At 37.6% G+C, this 19,683-nt stretch overlaps 2 protein-coding genes across 4 annotated transcripts; one reads left to right on the top strand and one right to left on the bottom strand.

Annotated features, from left to right (window-relative positions):
* Positions 1-394: 394 nt before the first annotated feature.
* Positions 395-10,641, top strand: snx1b (sorting nexin 1b). The gene is made up of 15 exons (XM_081359695.1): positions 395-735; positions 944-1,076; positions 2,025-2,167; positions 2,264-2,330; positions 3,077-3,120; positions 3,219-3,360; positions 4,511-4,589; positions 5,595-5,670; positions 5,762-5,875; positions 5,968-6,061; positions 6,145-6,350; positions 6,445-6,588; positions 6,743-6,823; positions 8,921-8,992; positions 9,087-10,641. The coding sequence occupies exons 1-15, from the start codon at positions 604-606 to the stop codon at positions 9,135-9,137; spliced, it is 1,578 nt and encodes a 525-aa protein (XP_081215821.1). The 5' UTR covers positions 395-603; the 3' UTR covers positions 9,138-10,641.
* acp2 (acid phosphatase 2, lysosomal) lies at positions 10,119-19,623 on the bottom strand. 3 transcript variants are annotated; one of them, XM_081359697.1, is made up of 12 exons: positions 19,492-19,623; positions 19,368-19,407; positions 17,875-17,970; positions 17,068-17,154; positions 16,813-16,965; positions 16,508-16,606; positions 15,199-15,288; positions 13,028-13,160; positions 12,545-12,633; positions 12,289-12,395; positions 12,022-12,200; positions 10,119-11,882 (listed from the first exon to the last, which is right to left on the bottom strand). In XM_081359697.1, the coding sequence occupies exons 1-12, from the start codon at positions 19,494-19,496 to the stop codon at positions 11,752-11,754; spliced, it is 1,209 nt and encodes a 402-aa protein (XP_081215823.1). In that variant the 5' UTR covers positions 19,497-19,623; the 3' UTR covers positions 10,119-11,751. The 3 variants fall into 3 exon arrangements, with proteins under 3 accessions (XP_081215823.1, XP_081215822.1, XP_081215824.1); XM_081359696.1 differs by having other exon boundaries at positions 19,368-19,512; XM_081359698.1 differs by lacking the exon at positions 15,199-15,288 and having other exon boundaries at positions 19,368-19,512.
* Between the last annotated feature and the right edge of the window lie 60 nt (positions 19,624-19,683).

Raw genomic sequence — 19,683 nt, forward strand, 5'->3', positions numbered from 1 at the left:
TGTTTGTTTAAAAACTGGTACAAGTAAAACTGGTTATACAAATGGTAATCAATCCGTCAAAAAACATGGTTACTACAGTTGTGCGGTTAATTTTCGTAAGGGAAGTCCAACTCTCGCACTGAGCGTTTTTTGCTTCGAATGATTCATTGAATTGATTGACCTGGTTTATAAAATTGGTCCGAGCGGTCAGGACCCGATGAGCGAACTGAGACGAGAAATGTGTACTTATGTAGAGATGTACCATAGACTGTAAAAAATAGAGATGTACTCTTAAAATATATTGCTTATATGTCATGTCAACGTGAATGAGTGTCATCATCAGTATGCGTGGATGCTATACTTGTGGGTGAGTGTAGTAGTTGTTGAAGTAGCTGTAGTATTCGCTCCAGACCATGAGGTGGCAGTGTCGCTCCAGCGCTCTTTCTGAGCCTGAGAGCGCAGAGCCGTTCGCTGCTGTTTTTAAGTAGGCTGAGGTTACCTAGCTCTGAAATTCAATCCCTGTTTACCTGTAACATACAGACAGGTAGAAATTAGGCCAACCTCAAGACTTGACCCGTTTGGGTTATTATTTGATACATATATTTTCTTTGGTTGGCACGAGCGATGTCAGGCAGTTGCGGGCGGAATCCTCCTCCTTTCCCTGAAAACGAAGATCAGGAGGCTGAATTAGACACTCGAGTGCTGGACAGCGACGAGTATGATGATGAAGGCGAGGACATATTCACCGGCGCGAGAGTGAGACACCTATTTCTGAACGAATAACCTTTTTTCATTATCTGGTGAATTGATATGTGGGGTAATATTTAAGTGTCATTTGACAGAAGCTAGCTGATAGCTTATTCAATGTCTGCAGCGGTTAATAATGCAGCTCATCAAATGCACGAACTGTAAATATGTCACGGTTATCAGCTGTTACTGTGGCAATGTGTTCATCTCTGTGCAGAGTAAACCGATCACACCGACATCAGCTCCTGATGAGGGCGATATCTTCAGTGAGGAGGGCTCTTACATCAGGACCGATGTCCATCACGCCACTAATGGCCTTCACTCTGATGAAGAGCTGGATCTGTTCACTGGTATTTCTCACCACTCCACTGCTGCACCATTACTCAAAATGAGCAATAAATACTTAATGACACTTAATTTCACATGCAGGCCAGATGGCAACTGAACTGCTTTCTGGAGAACATATAATGAATCATATCTCTGTCTTTAAAATAGCATGGCAGTGAAACGCCGGTAATGTAAAGATGCTTAAATCGGAGGAGTAAAAAGTACTGAGAAATTTTTATTAAGTTAAAGTAAAGTTACAATGAAAAAAAAAAACCTCTATTTAAAGTATTAAGTAGCCTACCTAGCCTAAAATAGTTAGGCGAAAGTATAAAAGTATCCGCAATTAATTGTATGCAAGATTTAAAACTAAAACTACAACTTTCATAGCTTTTGAAATTGGCCTTTGAAAACAAGACACAGCAGAGAGTTTCTCATTTTAGTATTTTTGATGCAAAACTTTCAAAAATCACTATTTTCTTATTGTTATAACTACGTAAGAAACTAGGATTCAGCCGATGTTAAACTGAAACCAATGTCCTGAAACCTGAGTATTTACAGCTAAAATTATCAGATGATTTTACAGACTTTTGAATAGTGATTTTTTGTGATTATTATAAAAACAATTTAAGAACTGAAAGTATGTCTGAAAGGGAGATATTATATGTGTGCATGATTGACTGGCTTGTTAGTCACTTTAGGATAAATATTTTTTAAATCACAGAGGAAAGCTTTAAGTTACAATGACATACATGTAATTTGTAATTTTAAGTTTACATGAAATTGTAATAGAGTAAAAAGTATTCTTTTTTCTTGTAAGTATAACTGAATAAAAGTACAAGTGCTTGGATTTGACAGAACGCCAATAAATTACTGATTCCTCAAAATACAACTATACTAAAATATAGTGAAGTACCATTACTCAGATACATTACACCACTGTGCTTTATCTGTTCTCTCTGTTCAAACTCCAGAGGCCACTGTCGAACTGACACTCACCAACACCACAAGTCAAGGCAGGAGAGAGATTATTGGCCCGACTGCATCGGCTTGCAACACCACACATGTCCCTAATTCCACACTCAAACCCAACATTGTCACCAAGACCATGGAGGAGGTACTGTAACAAGACCCTTCATGTGCCTTCAGTTGCATTAATGTATTATTTATATAGATTCTCAATTCTAACTGAATGCTGATGGACTTTTAACAGTTGGAGGAGGAAGAGAGTGGAGACCATTTTGAGCTGAACATCGCAGTCACAAACCCTGAGAAAATTGGTATCTTATCCACCTTATTTTTCAATGCAGAAGTAAGCGATTTTCAGTGAATGTGCAAAACTTCTGATTCATCATCCACTTTAGGTAAACAACTAGAAGAATAACTTATGATACATTTAAATAATATGATAACAAATAGCAGTTTGCAACATCAAGCAGCATAATGGACTATTTTTGTACAGCTAAAATAAAACAGCTATAAAAGAATATTAATTATAAAACAGCAGACACCAGAAGCCTTACACATTCAAGTTACAAATGTTAGTGCCTACTCTTACGTAACATAATTGCATCATCTAGTATGTCTTCAGTGGTTCTCAACCAGTTGCCCAGTAGGGGGCCTCTTGAAAAAAAATATATATATTGATTACATTTTAGAATTATTTAAAATAGATTATATTACAATATTCTAACTTAATTAAAATGCTAAATATGATAGACATTAGGAAATACAAGAAATATGAATATTTCTTATTTTTTCCCTGTCGTTGCTGTATTATAGAACATTCAGTTCCTCTGAAACACTTCAGACACTTCTGAAATAAAAACATTAATCATTAAACATTAATTATTACTGCAGTTGTACCAGAGGAAATATCTTAGCCTAAATGGGTGGGCCTTCAAATATTTCCTTGGACAATGGGGAGTGAAAAGGTTGCGAACCACTGGTCTAGATTGAGCCTCTTGTTCTGAATGTTCAGTTGAGAGCTATATTGACTGTGTTTTTCTACGTTATTGTGTTGCAGGAGATGGCATGAATGCCTACATGTCTTACAAAGTTTCAACTCAGGTACATAAAAGCTCTTCCTTATTACTATATTTTGAATTGCTCAAGCTTTATATATCAGAATTTTTCCTTTTTTTCTATGCTTCTCTCTCTCTCTCCAGACTACACTGCCTATTTTCCTTAATAAGACGTTCACAGTGCGTCGACGTTTCAGTGATTTCCTGGGACTTTATGAGAAGATGTCAGCCAAACATTCCTTGCTGGGCTGCATCATCCCACCTCCACCTCAGAAGAGCGTAGTGGGTAAAGAAGCTCTCATGCTCACTCTGGCTCTGTCTAGTGCAAGGGTAGGCAACGTTGGTCCTGGAGAGCCACTCTCCTGGGGAGTTTAGCTCCAACCCTAATCAAACACACCTGAACAAGCTAATCAATCGGTGCGTCCCAATTCGCATACTATCTGTCTTAAAGAGTATTCGAAAATAGAATTAGTACATCCCAAATCGTAGTATATAGAAATGAGTGTTCCTAAGATACCCGGATGGTCTACTATTTCCGGTCAGAATCCGAAGTGCAGAGCGATGCACACTCTATCGGCTAATATTGCCCACAACCCATCGCGCGTTGGACGAGGATTCGGTTAGAACTACAAACACGAATGAAAAGTGTTAAAAAACTACAGACATGAAGGACACGTGAGTCCGGCGGTTATGGAGAAAGGTTTAGATAAAGGGGTTTGAGTGATTAATTATCAGTATCTAACCTGACGATATGTATTTATTCAATGTTCTCTACATTCTATTGCATCTGCAGCAGCATTGTGAACTTTTGTAAAGATACGTTTAGCCATTAACTTTTAAATGCATCATTATATTCAAATTTTAAACACATGAGGAGAGTCTCGGCATGAAAGACCAACGACTGGCAGATGAACGTGCAACAACATTTCTCTCCGAAACGGAAGGAAATTAAATTAGATTGAATTGGAGGATTTTAACTGTGACAAGATGATTGACAGGGCAGTTTACGGTGACAGGATGCACGCAACAGATCTGTCCATTAAGATGACGAAGTAGTATGTCCCAAAGCGGCCTACTCTTTTGCTACACACTCAAAAGTATGTACTTTTTCTTCACAAAAAGAGTACATGCTTTCAGGGCGTAGTATAAGGCGAATTGGGATGCAGCAAATGTCTTCAGGATTGCTAAGGCTACAGGCGGGTGAGTTTTTTTCAGGGATTGAGCTGAACTCTGTGGAACAGTGGCTCTCCAGGACTGACGTTGCCTACCCCTGGTCCAGTGGAGTTGTTCTAGTGAACCCGACTAGACACTCTGCAAAGGCCCGGATTCCTGAGAATGTTCACTCTGAGCTGTCTGTTGGCTCTCACTTGAATCATTTTAATCGGAGCAGTCTGGTGTGATTTGCTGACTGAGCGTGTGGTTTGTTGTTGTCACAGGGATGACTAAAGTGAAGGTAGGGAAGGAGGATTCGTCCTCAGCAGAGTTCGTGGAAAAGAGACGAGCAGCACTGGAGAGGTGAACACATGCCTAATTACACATACACATGAAAAAAGAGGTCAACCAATTCATAGTTTTCAGTCTCATGACTGGAGCTGGAGGGTAAAACATCCATAGAACTGCTGCACGGGCCTGTCAGTTTTCCATCTGTTTCAAGCCACAAATATTTAGATCACCTCTCGAAAGAAGAATGAGAAGGAATGTGAACAAACTGCTGTATTTCAACCACCAAAAACAGCGGGACATTTGAAAATGTGATGTGAAAAACACTTAACAGTGACTTTAAAAGGTCAAATTCAGTATACACCTTAATGATGATGCATACTATACACAGGCAATCAGATGCCATATCAATGTCATATTAAGCACTTTCTTTATAATGGTTTCTATTGTAAACTAAACACTAAATTTAGTGTGCTGGGTTCATATTCTGCAGCGGAGGAAGGCCTTGTTTAGCCCTCCTGGTGGGTGTTTCTAGAAGGGTGTGGCATCACGTTTTTCTGATTTAGATGTATTGAATATGTTTAGAAAACCTCTTAGTCTTTCTTTAGTGTGATGAGGCATTCTAGAGTCCGAAATGTAGGAAATCCAAAGTGCTTTTTTTGTACAACCAAAAATAAAAATATTCGTCCTATAATAACCAGAAAAAGAGAAAGACTTTTACACTATAAAATCAAAGTCAAAGTTGGAATATGCAAATATGAGCTGCCATTTATCATCAGTGATCATTTGTCAAAAGTGTCTGGTAGCCAAGTACACATCTAATTGAGGATAAAGATTTGAAAGATTGTTAATGGCAAGATATTTAGACACCATAAACCTTGGAGTTAGGAGTTATATTTTTATTTTTTGGTTGTACTCTACTGCACCGTACACACACACACAAACACACAAAATATAGCATTCATTGTGTTCCATCAGCAGAACACTCTATTTATTGACATAACATGTTTCACATGTTACACATTGTTTCATTATTTTTACTGGTTATATTTACATACTGTGTGTTTATATTTTCTGTAGGTATCTACAGAGAGTAGTGGCCCATCCATCTCTGCTGCAGGACCCGGATGTTCGAGAGTTTTTAGAGAGAGACGAGGTCACCACCTTTATCATGTTTTTAGACACATTGTACAGTATTTTTTGGTGGCATATTTAAGATCTAAACTTGTGTGTGTGTGTTTTTTTAGTTGCCCAGGGCAGTAAATACTCAGACTTTGAGTGGACCTGGCCTGCTAAAGATGATAAACAGAGCGTCAGATGCAGTGAATAAGATGACCATAAAAATGAATGAATCAGATAATGTAAGATGAGCTCAGTTTCTGCAGTTCTAAAGCATATATTTTCCCAGGACGTTGCATTTGGCTAGTGATTGACACGTCTGCGTGTGTGTCAGTGGTTAGAGAGCAAGCTGCAGGAGGTGGAGAATGAGGAGCAGCTGCTGAGGAGGCTGCATGCTGCTGTTGACTCATTAGTAAACCACAGGAAAGGTGAGAGTAAAAACTACACCGTGAAGCCAATCTTCCAGATTCATGCTGCTGCACAGCATCTTAATGTCTTTCTCCTCTTGTAGAGTTGTGTAGTAACACAGCGGTGTTTAGTAAGAGTGTGGCCATGCTGGGCAGTGTGGAGGAGAACTCTGCATTGTCTCGTGCGCTGTCACAGCTGGCGGAAGTGGAGGATAAGATGGAGCAGCTGCATCAGCAACAGGCCTTCAGCGATTTCTTCATCCTCGCCGAGCTCCTGGCCGACTACGTCAGACTCCTGGGGGCCGTGAGGGTTAGAGAGCACAACCGCATAACCCAAAACCAGCAGTCAGAACCAGCCACATACGAAATATGATGTTGTTTACTGTGTTCTTTGCTGCCCTCAGTGCTGTTTTGAGCAGAGGATGAAGGTATGGCAGCGTCTGCAGGAAGCTCAGAGCACACTTCAGAAGAAACGAGAGGCTGAGGCCAAACTGCTCTGGGCGAACAAACCCGAGAAACTGCAGCAGGCTAAAGATGACATAAATGAGGTTAAACCTTATCAGTGAATGATTCATGTACAACACTCTACATGAACTGTTCATAAGATACGTAACTTCTGTGTAGGAGATTTCTGTTTATTTACAAGATGATTGGTCACTAATTCGCTGTTTATGTTAAGCTGTTATTTTTGTTTCTGTGCAGTGGGAGTCTAAAGTCAGTCAGTATGAGAGAGATTTAGAAAGAGTCACCTGTACTGTGCGCAAAGAAGTGCTCAGATTTGAGGTAAGATGTGTTGCAAAACAAACATCACTAGTGCAAAAAAGTTTTTAGTGTTTGGATGCATTTTTTTTTTCATTTACACCTTATCAAGCATATAGTTGAATATTTTCAAGAAAAATAGAAAGAGGACACCAGAGAAACAGCATAGTAAAATACTTGTAGTCTTGCTAAAAGGGATAGTTCACCCAAAAATTAAAATTCAGTCATCATTTACGTATATACTGTCATATCTTTCCAAACTTGTATTACTTTCTTTCTGCTGATGAATGAATATATATATATATATATATATGCAGTACCAGTCAAAAGTTTGGAAACGTTACTATTTTTAATGTTTTTGAAAGAAGTCTCTTATGCTCATCAATCCTGCAGTTAAAAAAAAAACAACAAAAAAAAAATCAGTAATATTATGAAATATTATTACAATTTAAAATAATGGTTCTCTTTTTTAATTTACTTTAAAATGTAATTTATTTTTGTGATGCAAAGCTGAATTTTCATCAGCAAGTACTCCAGTCTTTGGTGTCTTATGATCCTTCAGAAATCATTCTAATATGCTGATTTATGATCAATGTTGGAAACAGTTGTGCTGCTTAATATTTTTTTTATAACCTGAGATACTTTTTTCATGATTATTTGATGAATAAAAAGTTAAAAAGAACTGTATTTATTTTGAATAGAAATCTTTTGTAACAATATGCACTACCGTTCAAAAGTTTGGGAACAATAACAATTTTTTTTTTAAGAAATTAGTACTTTAATTCAACAAGGATGCGTTAAATTGATAAAAGGTGATGGTAACGATTTATATTGTTAGAAATGTTTTTATTTTAAATAAATGCTGTTTTTATGAATAAATGCTGTTAACGTTTTACTCATCAATGAATCCTGAAAAAAGTATTCCAAAAAAATATATTAAACAGCACAACTGTTTCCATCATTGATAATAACTGAGTATCAAATCATCATATTAGAATGATTTCTGAAGGATCATAAGACACCAAAGACTGGAGTACTTGCTGATGAAAATTCAGCTTTGCATCACAAAAATAAATTACATTTTAAAATATATTAAAAAAGAGAACCATTATTTTATTTATTTATTTTTTTTTAACTGCAGGCTTAATGAGCATAAGAGACTTCTTTCAAAAACATTAAAAATAGTAATGTTTCCAAACTTTTGACTGGTACTGTATATTCATTATATACAGTATGTTATAATTAGTCAGTGGTTAATGGTCACCAAAACTGTTTGGTAATCAGTATTCAATAAAATTATGAATTATGAAATAATGATGACAGATTTAGAAAGAGTAAAAACCACAGTGAATCAGGTATTGTGTTTTTTTATTATCTTGCAGTTGTAATGTAGAATTCTGCTCCCCGTGTGAAAAAACAAACACAATTTTTTTAGTTTTAGTTAGTTCCAAAAGCTGTGATCACTTGCACTGGTGTAAAGTAGAGCTGCATGATTGAGAATGTGTTTTTGTTTCAAATAGAGATCACGATTCTCACACAGTTTTGAATAGGCAACCAAACAAAATAAAACATCATTTACTAGAGGTTCTGATAAAATGTCTATTTAAAAATACTTAATGAATCTGATTTTTTTTTTTTTTTTTTTTAAATCCAGTTGAATGAATGATTCAATAATTCACACATAAGGACTTCACTTGTTTAATTACAGGATGGATGAATCAGAGTATTTAAATGACATAATTGTTTTTAACACTTGTCGTAAATCCACTTTAACACTGGTGTAATGATGTAATGATACAATCAAGTTACAAAAGGCGATTTAGTCTATTTATCACTACCTTAGACACCAGTGTTTATATCCAAAAAAAAAATGAATCCCAGTTGTAACAGAAATAATGGAACTCAACTGTGTGATTGAAAAGTCTGTTTGTGAAGCTGTTTTATACCTATACATGACAACTGCTATCTCTGGGTCAGCGCCAGCGCCAACACAGATTTGTTCTGCTGTGATCGTACTTGTCAAAAGTTTTACATAGCCGAATAATGATTAATTGTGCAACTCTAGCATACAGCACAAAACATCTCAAAATGGAAAATTAAATATTTTCTTTTCTGTCACAGAAAGAGAAAGCCAGAGATTTCAAACAGCACATAGTGAAATACCTGGAGTCCCTTCTTCACACACAGCATCGGGTAAGTGTGTGTGTGTGTGTGTGTGTGTGTGTGTGTGTTTTACATACAGCATTGTTGAACAGTCTTTCATGAATTGTTATTTATCTTAAACCAGCTGGTGAAGTGTTGGGAGGCCTTCCTGCCTGAGGCCAAAGCCATCGCCTGATCCAAGCCTTACCTCACACGCTCCTAAACTTTGACCTTGAAAACAGACAATCAACATTTCTCTCTTCCTATTTCCTTTGCTCTCTGTGTGTCAAATAACATGTACATCTTAATGGCTGTCCATCAAAAGGTTAATTCCTAGATTGTGATGGTAAACCCATGTAGTGACCCGTGCAACTGTTGACAATTGAATGTTGAGTGTAAAGGTTAAAGGTCAGAGCGGCATTAAAACAAAAAGAGCAAGCTATGTGGGGTGCAGCAAAAATATTTTTTTTTTATGTGTGCATGTGTGTTTAGTGTTATCCTTAATGTTTTTAATGGTGCTTAGCATGTGAAGTGTTCTAGTAGAGACATTAAATGGCCTTTAAGATTGTTGAGTCTCATTTTCTGTGTGTCTTGGAAGTGCACAGAGGTGAGACTGAACATTTGGAGTTTGTAATCCATTCCAGATAATACAGAAAAACACTTGAGATGTTCCCAGGGTCACTCAACCCAGCCTGATGTTGCACCAAGAAGTTAGAGTATGATATAGACAAAAGAATGAACCCCACTACAAGAAGGAAAAATGGTCGGTGTCTTTTGAATGAAGTCCCATAATTTGTGTTGTGAGTTTTGACTGACTTTTTTATGTTCTCAAACAATGATCTGGACTGGTCCAGATACAGGTCTACTTATAGGTGGACAAACATTTATATTAAGAATTCTATATGAACTTGTAAAAACGTACATTAATTGCAAAATGGTTTAATTCATTTTGGGGAGAATGTGTAAAAACATTTGCACTGTGGATGCTTTTAGCCTTGAACATTTACACACTGCTGGTGTATTCATGATATGGCACTACCTGCAGAAACCAGGGGCCTCGTTTATAAAACACACGTGATCAGATTTGATCCTAAATTCCATGGTTTTCATCCTGTGTCCTAAGTGAAAGAAATCTGGATTTGGAAAAAATAGAAAGTGTTCTTATGCATACACCAATGGAGTAAAATGTTTATAGAACTTTTCGCACTCATATACAGTTATATTAATTCAACATTAAGAACATAAATAGGTGATCACAATATGCATATATATTATTGTATGCGCAGATAAGCAACATTTTTACTAGTTTTTGATTGTCATTTTTTGTGCATACAGACGTTTTATAAATCATTAGGAACATTTTAGAAATGTGTTCACATTTAGGACCATTCTATGCATGTCTTTATAAACGAGGCCCTAAGTCTTCAAATAACAAAGATATTAAGGGGACCCCCATATTCAAACCAGAGGTATATTTGTTTTTTAATGCCAGATTTACACCAGTTGTCAATTCTGGGTTATATTCTTGGTAAAAAGCTCTTCTCTTTTTTTTTCTTTTACACTAAATACTCACTGCTTTATACATATGTATTATAAGCCTCCGTTTTGATTATTAACAAGATGTTACATGTAAGACATGCATTTAAAACCATTGTCCTGTCAAACATTATTTGTCTATTTGATGAAAATAAAAAGGGATTAAAAAAAAAGCTGTTCTCTGTTTCAGTTAAGTATCATCTCAAAGCATTACAATTTCATCAACTAGTCAATACAGCATTTGTTCTAAATGGATCCTGTACAGAACATTTTCAGTCAAGCTGAATAGATGTGCACTGAGACAGTGAAAGACAATCTTTAAAAACATTAATTTTAAAATATTTGAGACGGTAGAACAATTTGGACAGATTGCTATTAATGTTTAGTAGTAATGATTTTTATTCTTACTGGGCATGTTACTGTCAATCTAACAGTAATTTGTTTTAAATATGATGCACCTGGAACTGAATTATCAATGTATAAAAACATTTTTTTAATGGAGAATAACATTTTATTTGTATTCATAGAGTCGGGTGATCATTATGTTAAATAAAAATACATAAAAATAAACCACACCAGATTAAAACAAATTACTTCAATACGGCTCTTTTGAGCTTGAGAGCACCTGAAAGCACTGTTCTTCATATCAGCATGCTGTTGTTATTAAATGTACTCATCAAAACTACTTTGTGGCTGTAAATCAGGAGGTAATCACATAAAAAAAAGGAGTCAAAAATTCCATGAGTGCATTATAAGGCCTCGATATGCATTCAGTAGTCTTTCATTGCCCCACCTGAATCTTTAGGCTAATGAATCAAGTACACTGGGCTCATACACTAGAACTAATGGACCAGGAGCACAAATAGGGGGACACCCACAGTCCTTGTGTTTCAGAGAGGACACGCCTCTCGGGGAGCTTTAGTCTAGTCCGCATCTCAGATCCTCCCCGTGAAACTTGTGCACAATCTTTCATTACAATAAAAGCCCAGAGCAAATGACACCCAGTCACTATTCACAGTTACGGAGTCTGTGCGCTAAGCATTGTAACGTTAATGCTATTGACGCCATCACAACTCTTGGTTCCCTTTTTGCTCTTGAAACAATTGAAGTTACAAGAAATAAAATACTACCAAGTCGTCCCCAATAAAATAAAATGTGTGGCCAAAGTTAAACAAAGTCTTTTCAGTTGGCTTAGAGTTTCAGTTGCCGCTGTGTCCTCATAGGTCCTCTTCACTGTCCCACTGTTCCTCTTTGCGGAGGAGCTGATATGATTGTCAGGAGTCGCTCTCATTTACGACATGACTATAGGTAGCCATCGGCTCTTTTTGACGGCATAGCACTACAAACAGCAGTAGTACCAGCAGGAAGAGTAGACATCCACACACAGCCAGCCCGATGATGACCTCTGCACACATGTATGAGAAAGAACTATCAAAATCCAAGTATGCAAGCAATCGTTCTTACAATATAAACATAGATTTTTTTTTTTTTTAACTATAGATACACGTCTATACTCATATATTAATGTACATTATTGCATCTACCAGTGTCTGTGGCTTCTTTCTTTATCTGACACTCTTTATTCCTGTCTTGTGGTATGACTTCAAGTGTGAGGTTCACAAAGTCCTGCAGGGGGCAGCTCTGGGAACAGCCCGGTAAAGACACTGCGTACGGCTCGGACACTGTGCTGTCATTGCGATAAAACATCTCCACTGAAAACGACCTGAAAGAGACAAGCAGAGGAATATTTTGGTTGACCAAAGATGTCTTCTAGAAACGTGAATTTAGGAAAAACACAGACAACATGTTACCCGTTCTCTTCCTGGTGAAGTTCGATTAGATGACACGAGGCATAAGGCGGCTGCAGGCCATTAAAGACATTAAGGGCTTCCTGCAGAGCTACAACTGTTGTGTCATGCTAGTGAGGAAAGAGTTGCATGAGAGAACATTACATGAACTGCTTTCTCTAAACAGAACACATTTCTTTTTTATAGAAAACTATTGACTGAAAAAGGGAAGTCTAGGAGTTTGGTCTGCTGATGTTGATGTGAAAGTGACATGACTTACAGCTGAGTATATCACCATCTTCACTTTTTGTTTAGAGTCTGGAACTGCTGCGGTTGAGAGATTCTTAATGATCTGATCTAACAGCAGGCCTGCGAATAAGAGCGTAAGCAAAGTGTCACACGATCACAGAAATGCACATTTCCAGTCTGAATGTGGGGCAGTCCGTTGTTTCTTTACATTGACGTGTGCCTGCACTGTTCAGGTAGTGGCCTTTCCCTCTATTCCTACAACACTGATTTGCATATATGTGCATTAAAGTGTCAGACTGTGTGTAACTATGAAAATGGTCTGCCAAGAATCCTCAACAGTCTTCTTATGCCTATGATGGGCACAACCAACTTTGAAATGTCAAAAACTCTCAGTGTTTAACCTCACATAAATGCTTTTCTCTTGCATTTTCTTTTTATTATTGTTTATTTTTTAATTAAAATTTAATAATAAAAAATAAAGAATAAGATGCTCTGCCTAGTGATAAGCTCTCACCTCCTTGAAGTCTGCACTTCTCCTGTCTCTTATAGACTCCAAACAAAATCTGAAAACCAAAGTTCTTCAGCACCTTCAGCGTTTGCATCACATCTTGAGTCACCCAGCCAGGCGGTGGCTTCTCATGTTTTGCCTGGGGATGGAGAATCACAGAACTGATCTGACACACAATTCATGGTGTCTGTCTGATCATATGGATTTAATCGATTCTAAGCATCTATAGATCATTCTGGAATAAAATGATGTAACAGTGACTCGGCTTGTGGTAAAAAGGCCATCATTGCAAGACATTTACCACAAAGTGTACAGAAGAGCACACGCTAGGGAACAGTTTTACTCACAAGCCATCAGACTTGTTAATGACCCTCACCCAGTTAGCCTCTCTTTCACTCTTTTTAGAGCTTAACTTGACTCTAAAGCCCAATTTATACTTCTGCGTCGAACTTACGCCGTAGCTACGTCGTAGGCTGTGTGTAGCGCGCTTACCTTTCGGCGTACCCTGACGTGCACCTCTCCAAAAATGTAACAACGCGTCGCAAGTGCTGTGATTGGTCTGCTAGGACCGCTCCCTCGGGTTTCACATGCTCCCTCTGCGCGCGTGAACGCGGACAACGACGCAGAAGTATAAATGAAAACCAACGCGTTGCCTACAGCGTAGAGGCTCCGGCGTAGGTCCGACGCAGAAGTATAAAACAGCCTTAAGGCATTGTAGAGAGCAACAGTGACCACTCACTTTTTCATCAGAGTTGGTTCCATAAGTATTTTTCCCCATTCACTTTTCCCAAAAGGATTTTAGAAAAGTCTTTGTTAAAGTGTTATAAGACATTAACCAAACCAACCAGCTATGAGGTGAATCATAACATTAATAAAAGTATTTGAAAAACAGACAAAAAGAAAAAGGTACAAGACTGTTAAATAAATCTAATTAAAAAGAAAAAAAACTACTGAATTAAAGATATTGATTATGTATATAGAAAAATTATATTTAAATTTATTGCAAAATATGCATATATACACGCATTTTTTTTAGTTTGAGAGTTTATGAAGACTTGTTACGAAGAGCTCTTTTCGTGTGATTTGCTTGTCACAATTTTCTGGCTGATTCTTTGAAGAATCATGGTTAATTAAGTTTTCTTTTTTCTTTTTTTAACCAAAAATTCCACTGTTAAACGAGATTATTTTAAAAAACAAGCTGAAAAAAATGTGGGCTGATCAAATGAATTTCCCTATTGAGAAAATCAATTAGATTTTTACTTTCAAAAACCTAATGTTGCACTTTGTAATGAGGTTGATAATAAACTACATTAGTTGCATTCACACGGTCTTTAATATATCATTCATTCACATATAGACAATACTTAGCAGGCAAGATTGGCTGGCAGAGTCTCTTAATGCTAGTCTGACTTCGTCATACTCATATTCTAGGCAGAATGTGAGTCTGATACTGCTCCATAGGGCTTTCATTATGAGGCGTGTCTTAACCGAACCAGGAAAAAAAAAAAAACTCTGCACTCAATTGGATAGACCTACAACCAATCAGAGCAACGCAGTGAGCGACGCATAGTTGTCAACAGAGCTCAACTGCACACACGCTGGAAGAAGTAGTAAAGTAATGAGTAAAATAATAATAAAGCACTCCATGAGTGCGACCAAAGGAGAAACCACAATGACCACAGGGTTTTCATTGCGTCCCATCTTCTTAGCGACCATCGGAGTCAGCTGATAAATTAAACTTTTGCTGAATCCCGTAGGAAGGACGGCAAACACATCTTTCCGATCGGCAAATGCCTTGATTACGGTTCTCTGTTCGTCTTTTAAAATGAATGCGCTGTCGATTTCTTTTATAACAGACGCGATAGCGGAATCTAAACATCTCAATTCTCCTGCTGCAGTCGTCTTTGTTGAAAACCAATTCAACCCAAGCGCCATTTGGTGACAGGGGTGATTACGTAACCACAGATCATCTGTCCATCATCGATTAAAGCCCGCCCTGGCAATTTGATTGGCTCGGCCTTCTGGGAGCCGAGCATAATTACTCCTCAATGGACAGAGTCCAGACCGAACTTCCCGACCAAAAAATGTTGTGGCCGGGGTTCGGGCTGGCACCCAGGCTATCTTAATGCTAGATGAAGTCATGAATAATGTGCACATGAATGCCAGGTGAAACTCACCTCACAGAACAATGTGTCATAAACACTCCAAATAGACTCAATTGAGGCTTTCTCCAGTCCTGTTTTATTTCTCACCATTTCTATAAATGCCTGCATAAAAACACAATGACATAATCATGATTGTAGAAACCATTGTTTTTATTTATTGCACATTTACATTGCAAGACAAGGAACATACTAACATTGTAAGGCACGCTTACAAACATGAAAAAAATATGGAGCAAGTTTTTAAACGGAATAGACTCGGAATAGACTTTTTTTTTTATTGGGACAACACTAAAATAGTAAATAGTTACATTGTAATTATTATTTTTTCCAAAGTATTGACAACTTAGTTAACTAATAATTGTTGCAAACTGGTACTACCAACAAAATATTAGTGCATTCCTGGAACTGGGCGTCGTTACTCTACATCCTTATGCATCGCTTTCTGCCAGGACTTTCACAGGCTTTTCCCAAATCACGGAAGTGACCTCGACGTCCGGTTTAGCGGTAGCATGAGCTGTCAGGCAAGTGTTATTTAAATAAACTCCTGAGGGACTTACAAACTTTCCAATGCCTCATTTTATGAGTACAGAACCTATTTGTACTACTGTAGAAGTTTGGTACCATTCTGTGCATTATTAGTTGGGTAATTTACGAGATACATCCTTGGATCCATTAACCCCTGCACTAAGCCATTCGGCTGATATCTCTAAATAAGCTCTAACTTTAATAATGTTCAACCAAGGGAAAAAAGGCTTCTGGGGGGTGTTTGGCTCGAGGTCATGGTGCAAAGGACCCTAGGTTGATTTCACTCTGAACCATCCCTTTAATTATATGTGACGGCAGTCGTCCGCGAGGGGCTGCTGTCTTTTACTTTCGTTTTGTATTTGTTTATTTTATTATTAAATTTTGTGTTGAACGTTTGCCGGTTCCCGCCTTATTCTTCCCATAACATCTAACTGCGTTACACTTACCATCTTCACAAGTTCAGAAATCTAGGGATTCAATATCAGTATACTTAAAATCAGGATGAACTGTGGAAAGGATATTATTAATTTTCATTGAAAGCCACTTAAACAACCAAAATTTAGAGGTAAAAACCCCTTGTCTACTGTTAGGACTACCAAAACGATTTGTGGACTCAAATAATTATTCATGAGCCAAACTGAACCTCCTCTGGTCATCACCATTTAAAACCAATTCAGAAAACTGCAGGTTACCTTTTGTGTTGCACTATATCATAATTGCTGTAAAAACATTAATATAAATTACATAGACAGATGACCTACTATTATAAATGTTTTTTTTTGCAAGGTGGACTCACCTTGTAAGTGTCAGTCATGTTGAGAAAAATGTCAGATTTTTCAGTCTCGTTCATGAGCTGTGTGTAACGTGGACAGTCCTCTAGCGGGAATGAGAGCAGCTGGAAAGACAACAAAAAACAAACGCAAACTCTGTAGGCAGGTCATGTGGCCATGTAAATAGATTTCAAACATCCAGAGACATTTACTGATGCTGCTGCTGTGCAAATATGAACTCAACACTAAAGAGAGGTCAGGGCCAAGTTTCAGTGTGCTGCAAAATTGTGGAGAGAAAAAGTGGGAACAGAGCTTCAGTGTGAGGTTTTACCTTCTCTTCATTCGCTGGGACAGTGTGAACAGGGATTGGCTGCCATTTCAAATCTGGATTAAACACCTCAGAACCGTTAGGTGGGAACAGGCCAGCCAGGTTAGCTTCTGCACTCATCAGAGTCCGGTCAACATCTGTACTTCTGATGAATATCTGCAGCGCAAAGATGGCATATGCTATTTAAATGCACTAGTCTGGCAGCTTTGTGTATCCGTTTACTGAACATGTTTAAACAGAAATTTAAAAGACAGTGACCTCATGCCGGTCATAGTCCTCACTCAGGAATCCTCTGTAGCGTTTCTTTAAAAACTGACCTAGTTCAAAGTGCTGCTTCATTCCCTCCTGGAAAATCGAAAAGATTGAGTTACAGTAATAAAAACACAAAAGGATGAAATAATATCCTTAAAGTGCATTCAGTAGTTTGGTGCCTATTACAAAAATGTACACAGACTGTACTGTAGTTTTCTATAAAAAGGGCATGTTGAAATGACGTGACATCGAGGATTTTCAAGCTGCATGTTAATGCTATTACGGCCTCACCACTGATGTGCAAAGGTGAGTGAGCGGCTCTGTGCTTGAACACTGTACATTCTGTGTAGGGAAATCGACTCAATTACATCACTCACAGTGCTTCATCGGAGTGTGCGTTCCCTACAAGCTTTTTTGGTATGATTTGCTTATCGTTACTGCAACTGTCTGAGTGGTGGAATTGCATGTACAGCATCATGGGTAATGTATTTTTCTCACCACAATCTCAGCTGTTAAAAAATTATTTAAAAAAATAAGTTAAAATAATGCAGGCTGACAGCTTTAACAGAACATATACCATTGATTAACAACCTCAGAGCTCACAGTAGGTCTGTCTTATGGTTTATAAGTTATCGTTAAAAATTCCTATGGAGAAAATGAATGGACTATTTACTTTTGGAACCTGACTGTTGCACTCTATATACATAATATAGGACAGCCTCTTGCACGTAACTGCATAACCAAATGCTCCTCAAGTAGCAGGTAACTGATTAAAACAAAGACAATAAGGTATGTGTGTGCGTGTCTGCATACCTGAGAGAGCTGTCCAAAACCCTGGGGCCAGTCACTCTCCTTGTAAGGATCAGTTGGATAGGCCTTGATTGGAGATCTGTCGCCATGACGATAGAGCTGACAGAGAGGAAGTCAAATACATGACTGAGTATTTGGGATTTTTATGTGCGTGTCTTCAGGAAGACAAACAACAATGTGCAACTGCAGTTAGATCAGCAAATCCTGCTTGTCATGTGCTCATACTGACACCCGGATACGAGCCACAGAGTAGTCGGTAAACATTTTCTAATTGGATAAGCAGTCTATCTATCTCCTTATCTTTATCTCTGACTTTCATAGAAATCACCTGTGATCTTCTCTCATTTACACAAGACACACAAAAAGACACAAGCCTCTGGTTTAAACTTACTCATTTGCAGCGACTCCAAAGTCATAATTAACCATAAAACACTTATTTTGTGGACATGAGTCCAGAATCAGACATGAAAAAGGAAAACAATCATCTCAAATATGATACAATAACAACAAGGACAAGGATTTGTATACACAAATAGAAGAAAAAACACAGAATTAAAGTTAAACCGCATCTTTAAATAAATTCTCACAAAGCATCAAAAATCTGGTATTTTTATCATTGTGTACAATTCTGAAGGATGAAAACAGAGAGTTGAATTCAAGAAGAAATAGTGTCAGACAATGGGTATTTAAAACATTTTCTTTATGAACGGAATATAATGAAGATAGCAAGATAATCAAGAGATAAATGATCACGGTTGTCATATTACAAAATAATATCTTTGAGAATAGAGGAGTGGTTTACTTCTGCAGGACTAAAAATAAAGGCACTTACAATCAGCCCAGAATTTATTGTTTATATTACAATCAAAAGATAAATCTGTAAAAGCGGTTTCTTCTAAACATGGTAGATATAAGTTGATAACTTATATAAAGGGATTAGACTGCTTTAAGAAGCCATGAGAACTGGGAAGCCATGGACTGGAGATTCATGAATTGCTCATAAGTTAGAATATTAACGTTACCAGAATCCAAAGGTAAAATGAAATTAATAGACAGCATGTCTCATCATGTGATGAAGCCAAAGATTGAGCTGATAGACAGCCGAGAACAAGCTGAACTAAAAACAAAGTTGATAGCAAACATTGGTTAGCCTACTCATGTCAGCAGATATTGCGACTCACTCACGTCGTTGTTTCTGGATACAGTATCAAACTAGACTGATAACGACGAAAAGAGCAGTATCGACCAATATACAGTATACAATAACAATATACAATAAACAACGTGGGGGGAAAACACAATCTCATTTCATATTCACACAGAAGACACATATTTGTTATGCATAAAAATATGACACACATAATAGGAAGTCAGAATTTGTGTCTCGTATTATGATTTTTTTTTAAGACGAACAGTTTTATCAAATCAGCTGCAGCCTACATTTAACGATACTCAACACACACTGGCAGTAATCTGGACAAATGCATTATACTCACCACGGTGACAAACTTAAGCGTTCTCTCTCCATTGGAAAAACTTAAAGCGAAGACAAACACGACGATCAGAAAACAGGAATCCATACTTGCGACCGAGCGGCTGAGATAGAACACAGATAGTTACCTCATTGAACGAGCTGGCAAACACAAGACGAACTGCAAGCTTTTCCGGGTAAAGGAGCGCTCCCATTGGCCAACGCACTCTGCAGCTTTAAAAACACGTAAGGTGATTGGCAGTCTTGGAACAGAGAAGGACTCTCGGGACCAAATCGCGAACAATAGTTGTCTTTTGATAAAATAACCGTAAACTGCTTCT

The sequence above is a fragment of the Scardinius erythrophthalmus genome, assembly GCF_964197995.2.
Source record: "Scardinius erythrophthalmus genome assembly, chromosome: 2".
NCBI lineage: Eukaryota > Metazoa > Chordata > Actinopteri > Cypriniformes > Leuciscidae > Scardinius > Scardinius erythrophthalmus.

Excerpts from the sequence above, each read along its gene's own strand:
- acp2 (XM_081359696.1), bottom strand. The coding sequence starts at position 19,451 with ATGGATTCCTGTTTTCTGATCGTCGTGTTTGTCTTCGCTTTAAGTTTT. Across the intron at positions 17,971-19,367 it reads CGCTTAAGTTTGTCACCGTG|CTCTATCGTCATGGCGACAG; the intron begins GTGAGTATAATG and ends CCTCTCTGTCAG. Across the intron at positions 12,201-12,288 it reads CTTCACCAGGAAGAGAACGG|GTCGTTTTCAGTGGAGATGT; the intron begins GTAACATGTTGT and ends TGTCTCTTTCAG.
- snx1b (XM_081359695.1), top strand. The coding sequence starts at position 604 with ATGTCAGGCAGTTGCGGGCGGAATCCTCCTCCTTTCCCTGAAAACGAA. Across the intron at positions 4,590-5,594 it reads AGACGAGCAGCACTGGAGAG|GTATCTACAGAGAGTAGTGG; the intron begins GTGAACACATGC and ends TATTTTCTGTAG. Across the intron at positions 5,876-5,967 it reads AAATGAATGAATCAGATAAT|TGGTTAGAGAGCAAGCTGCA; the intron begins GTAAGATGAGCT and ends CGTGTGTGTCAG.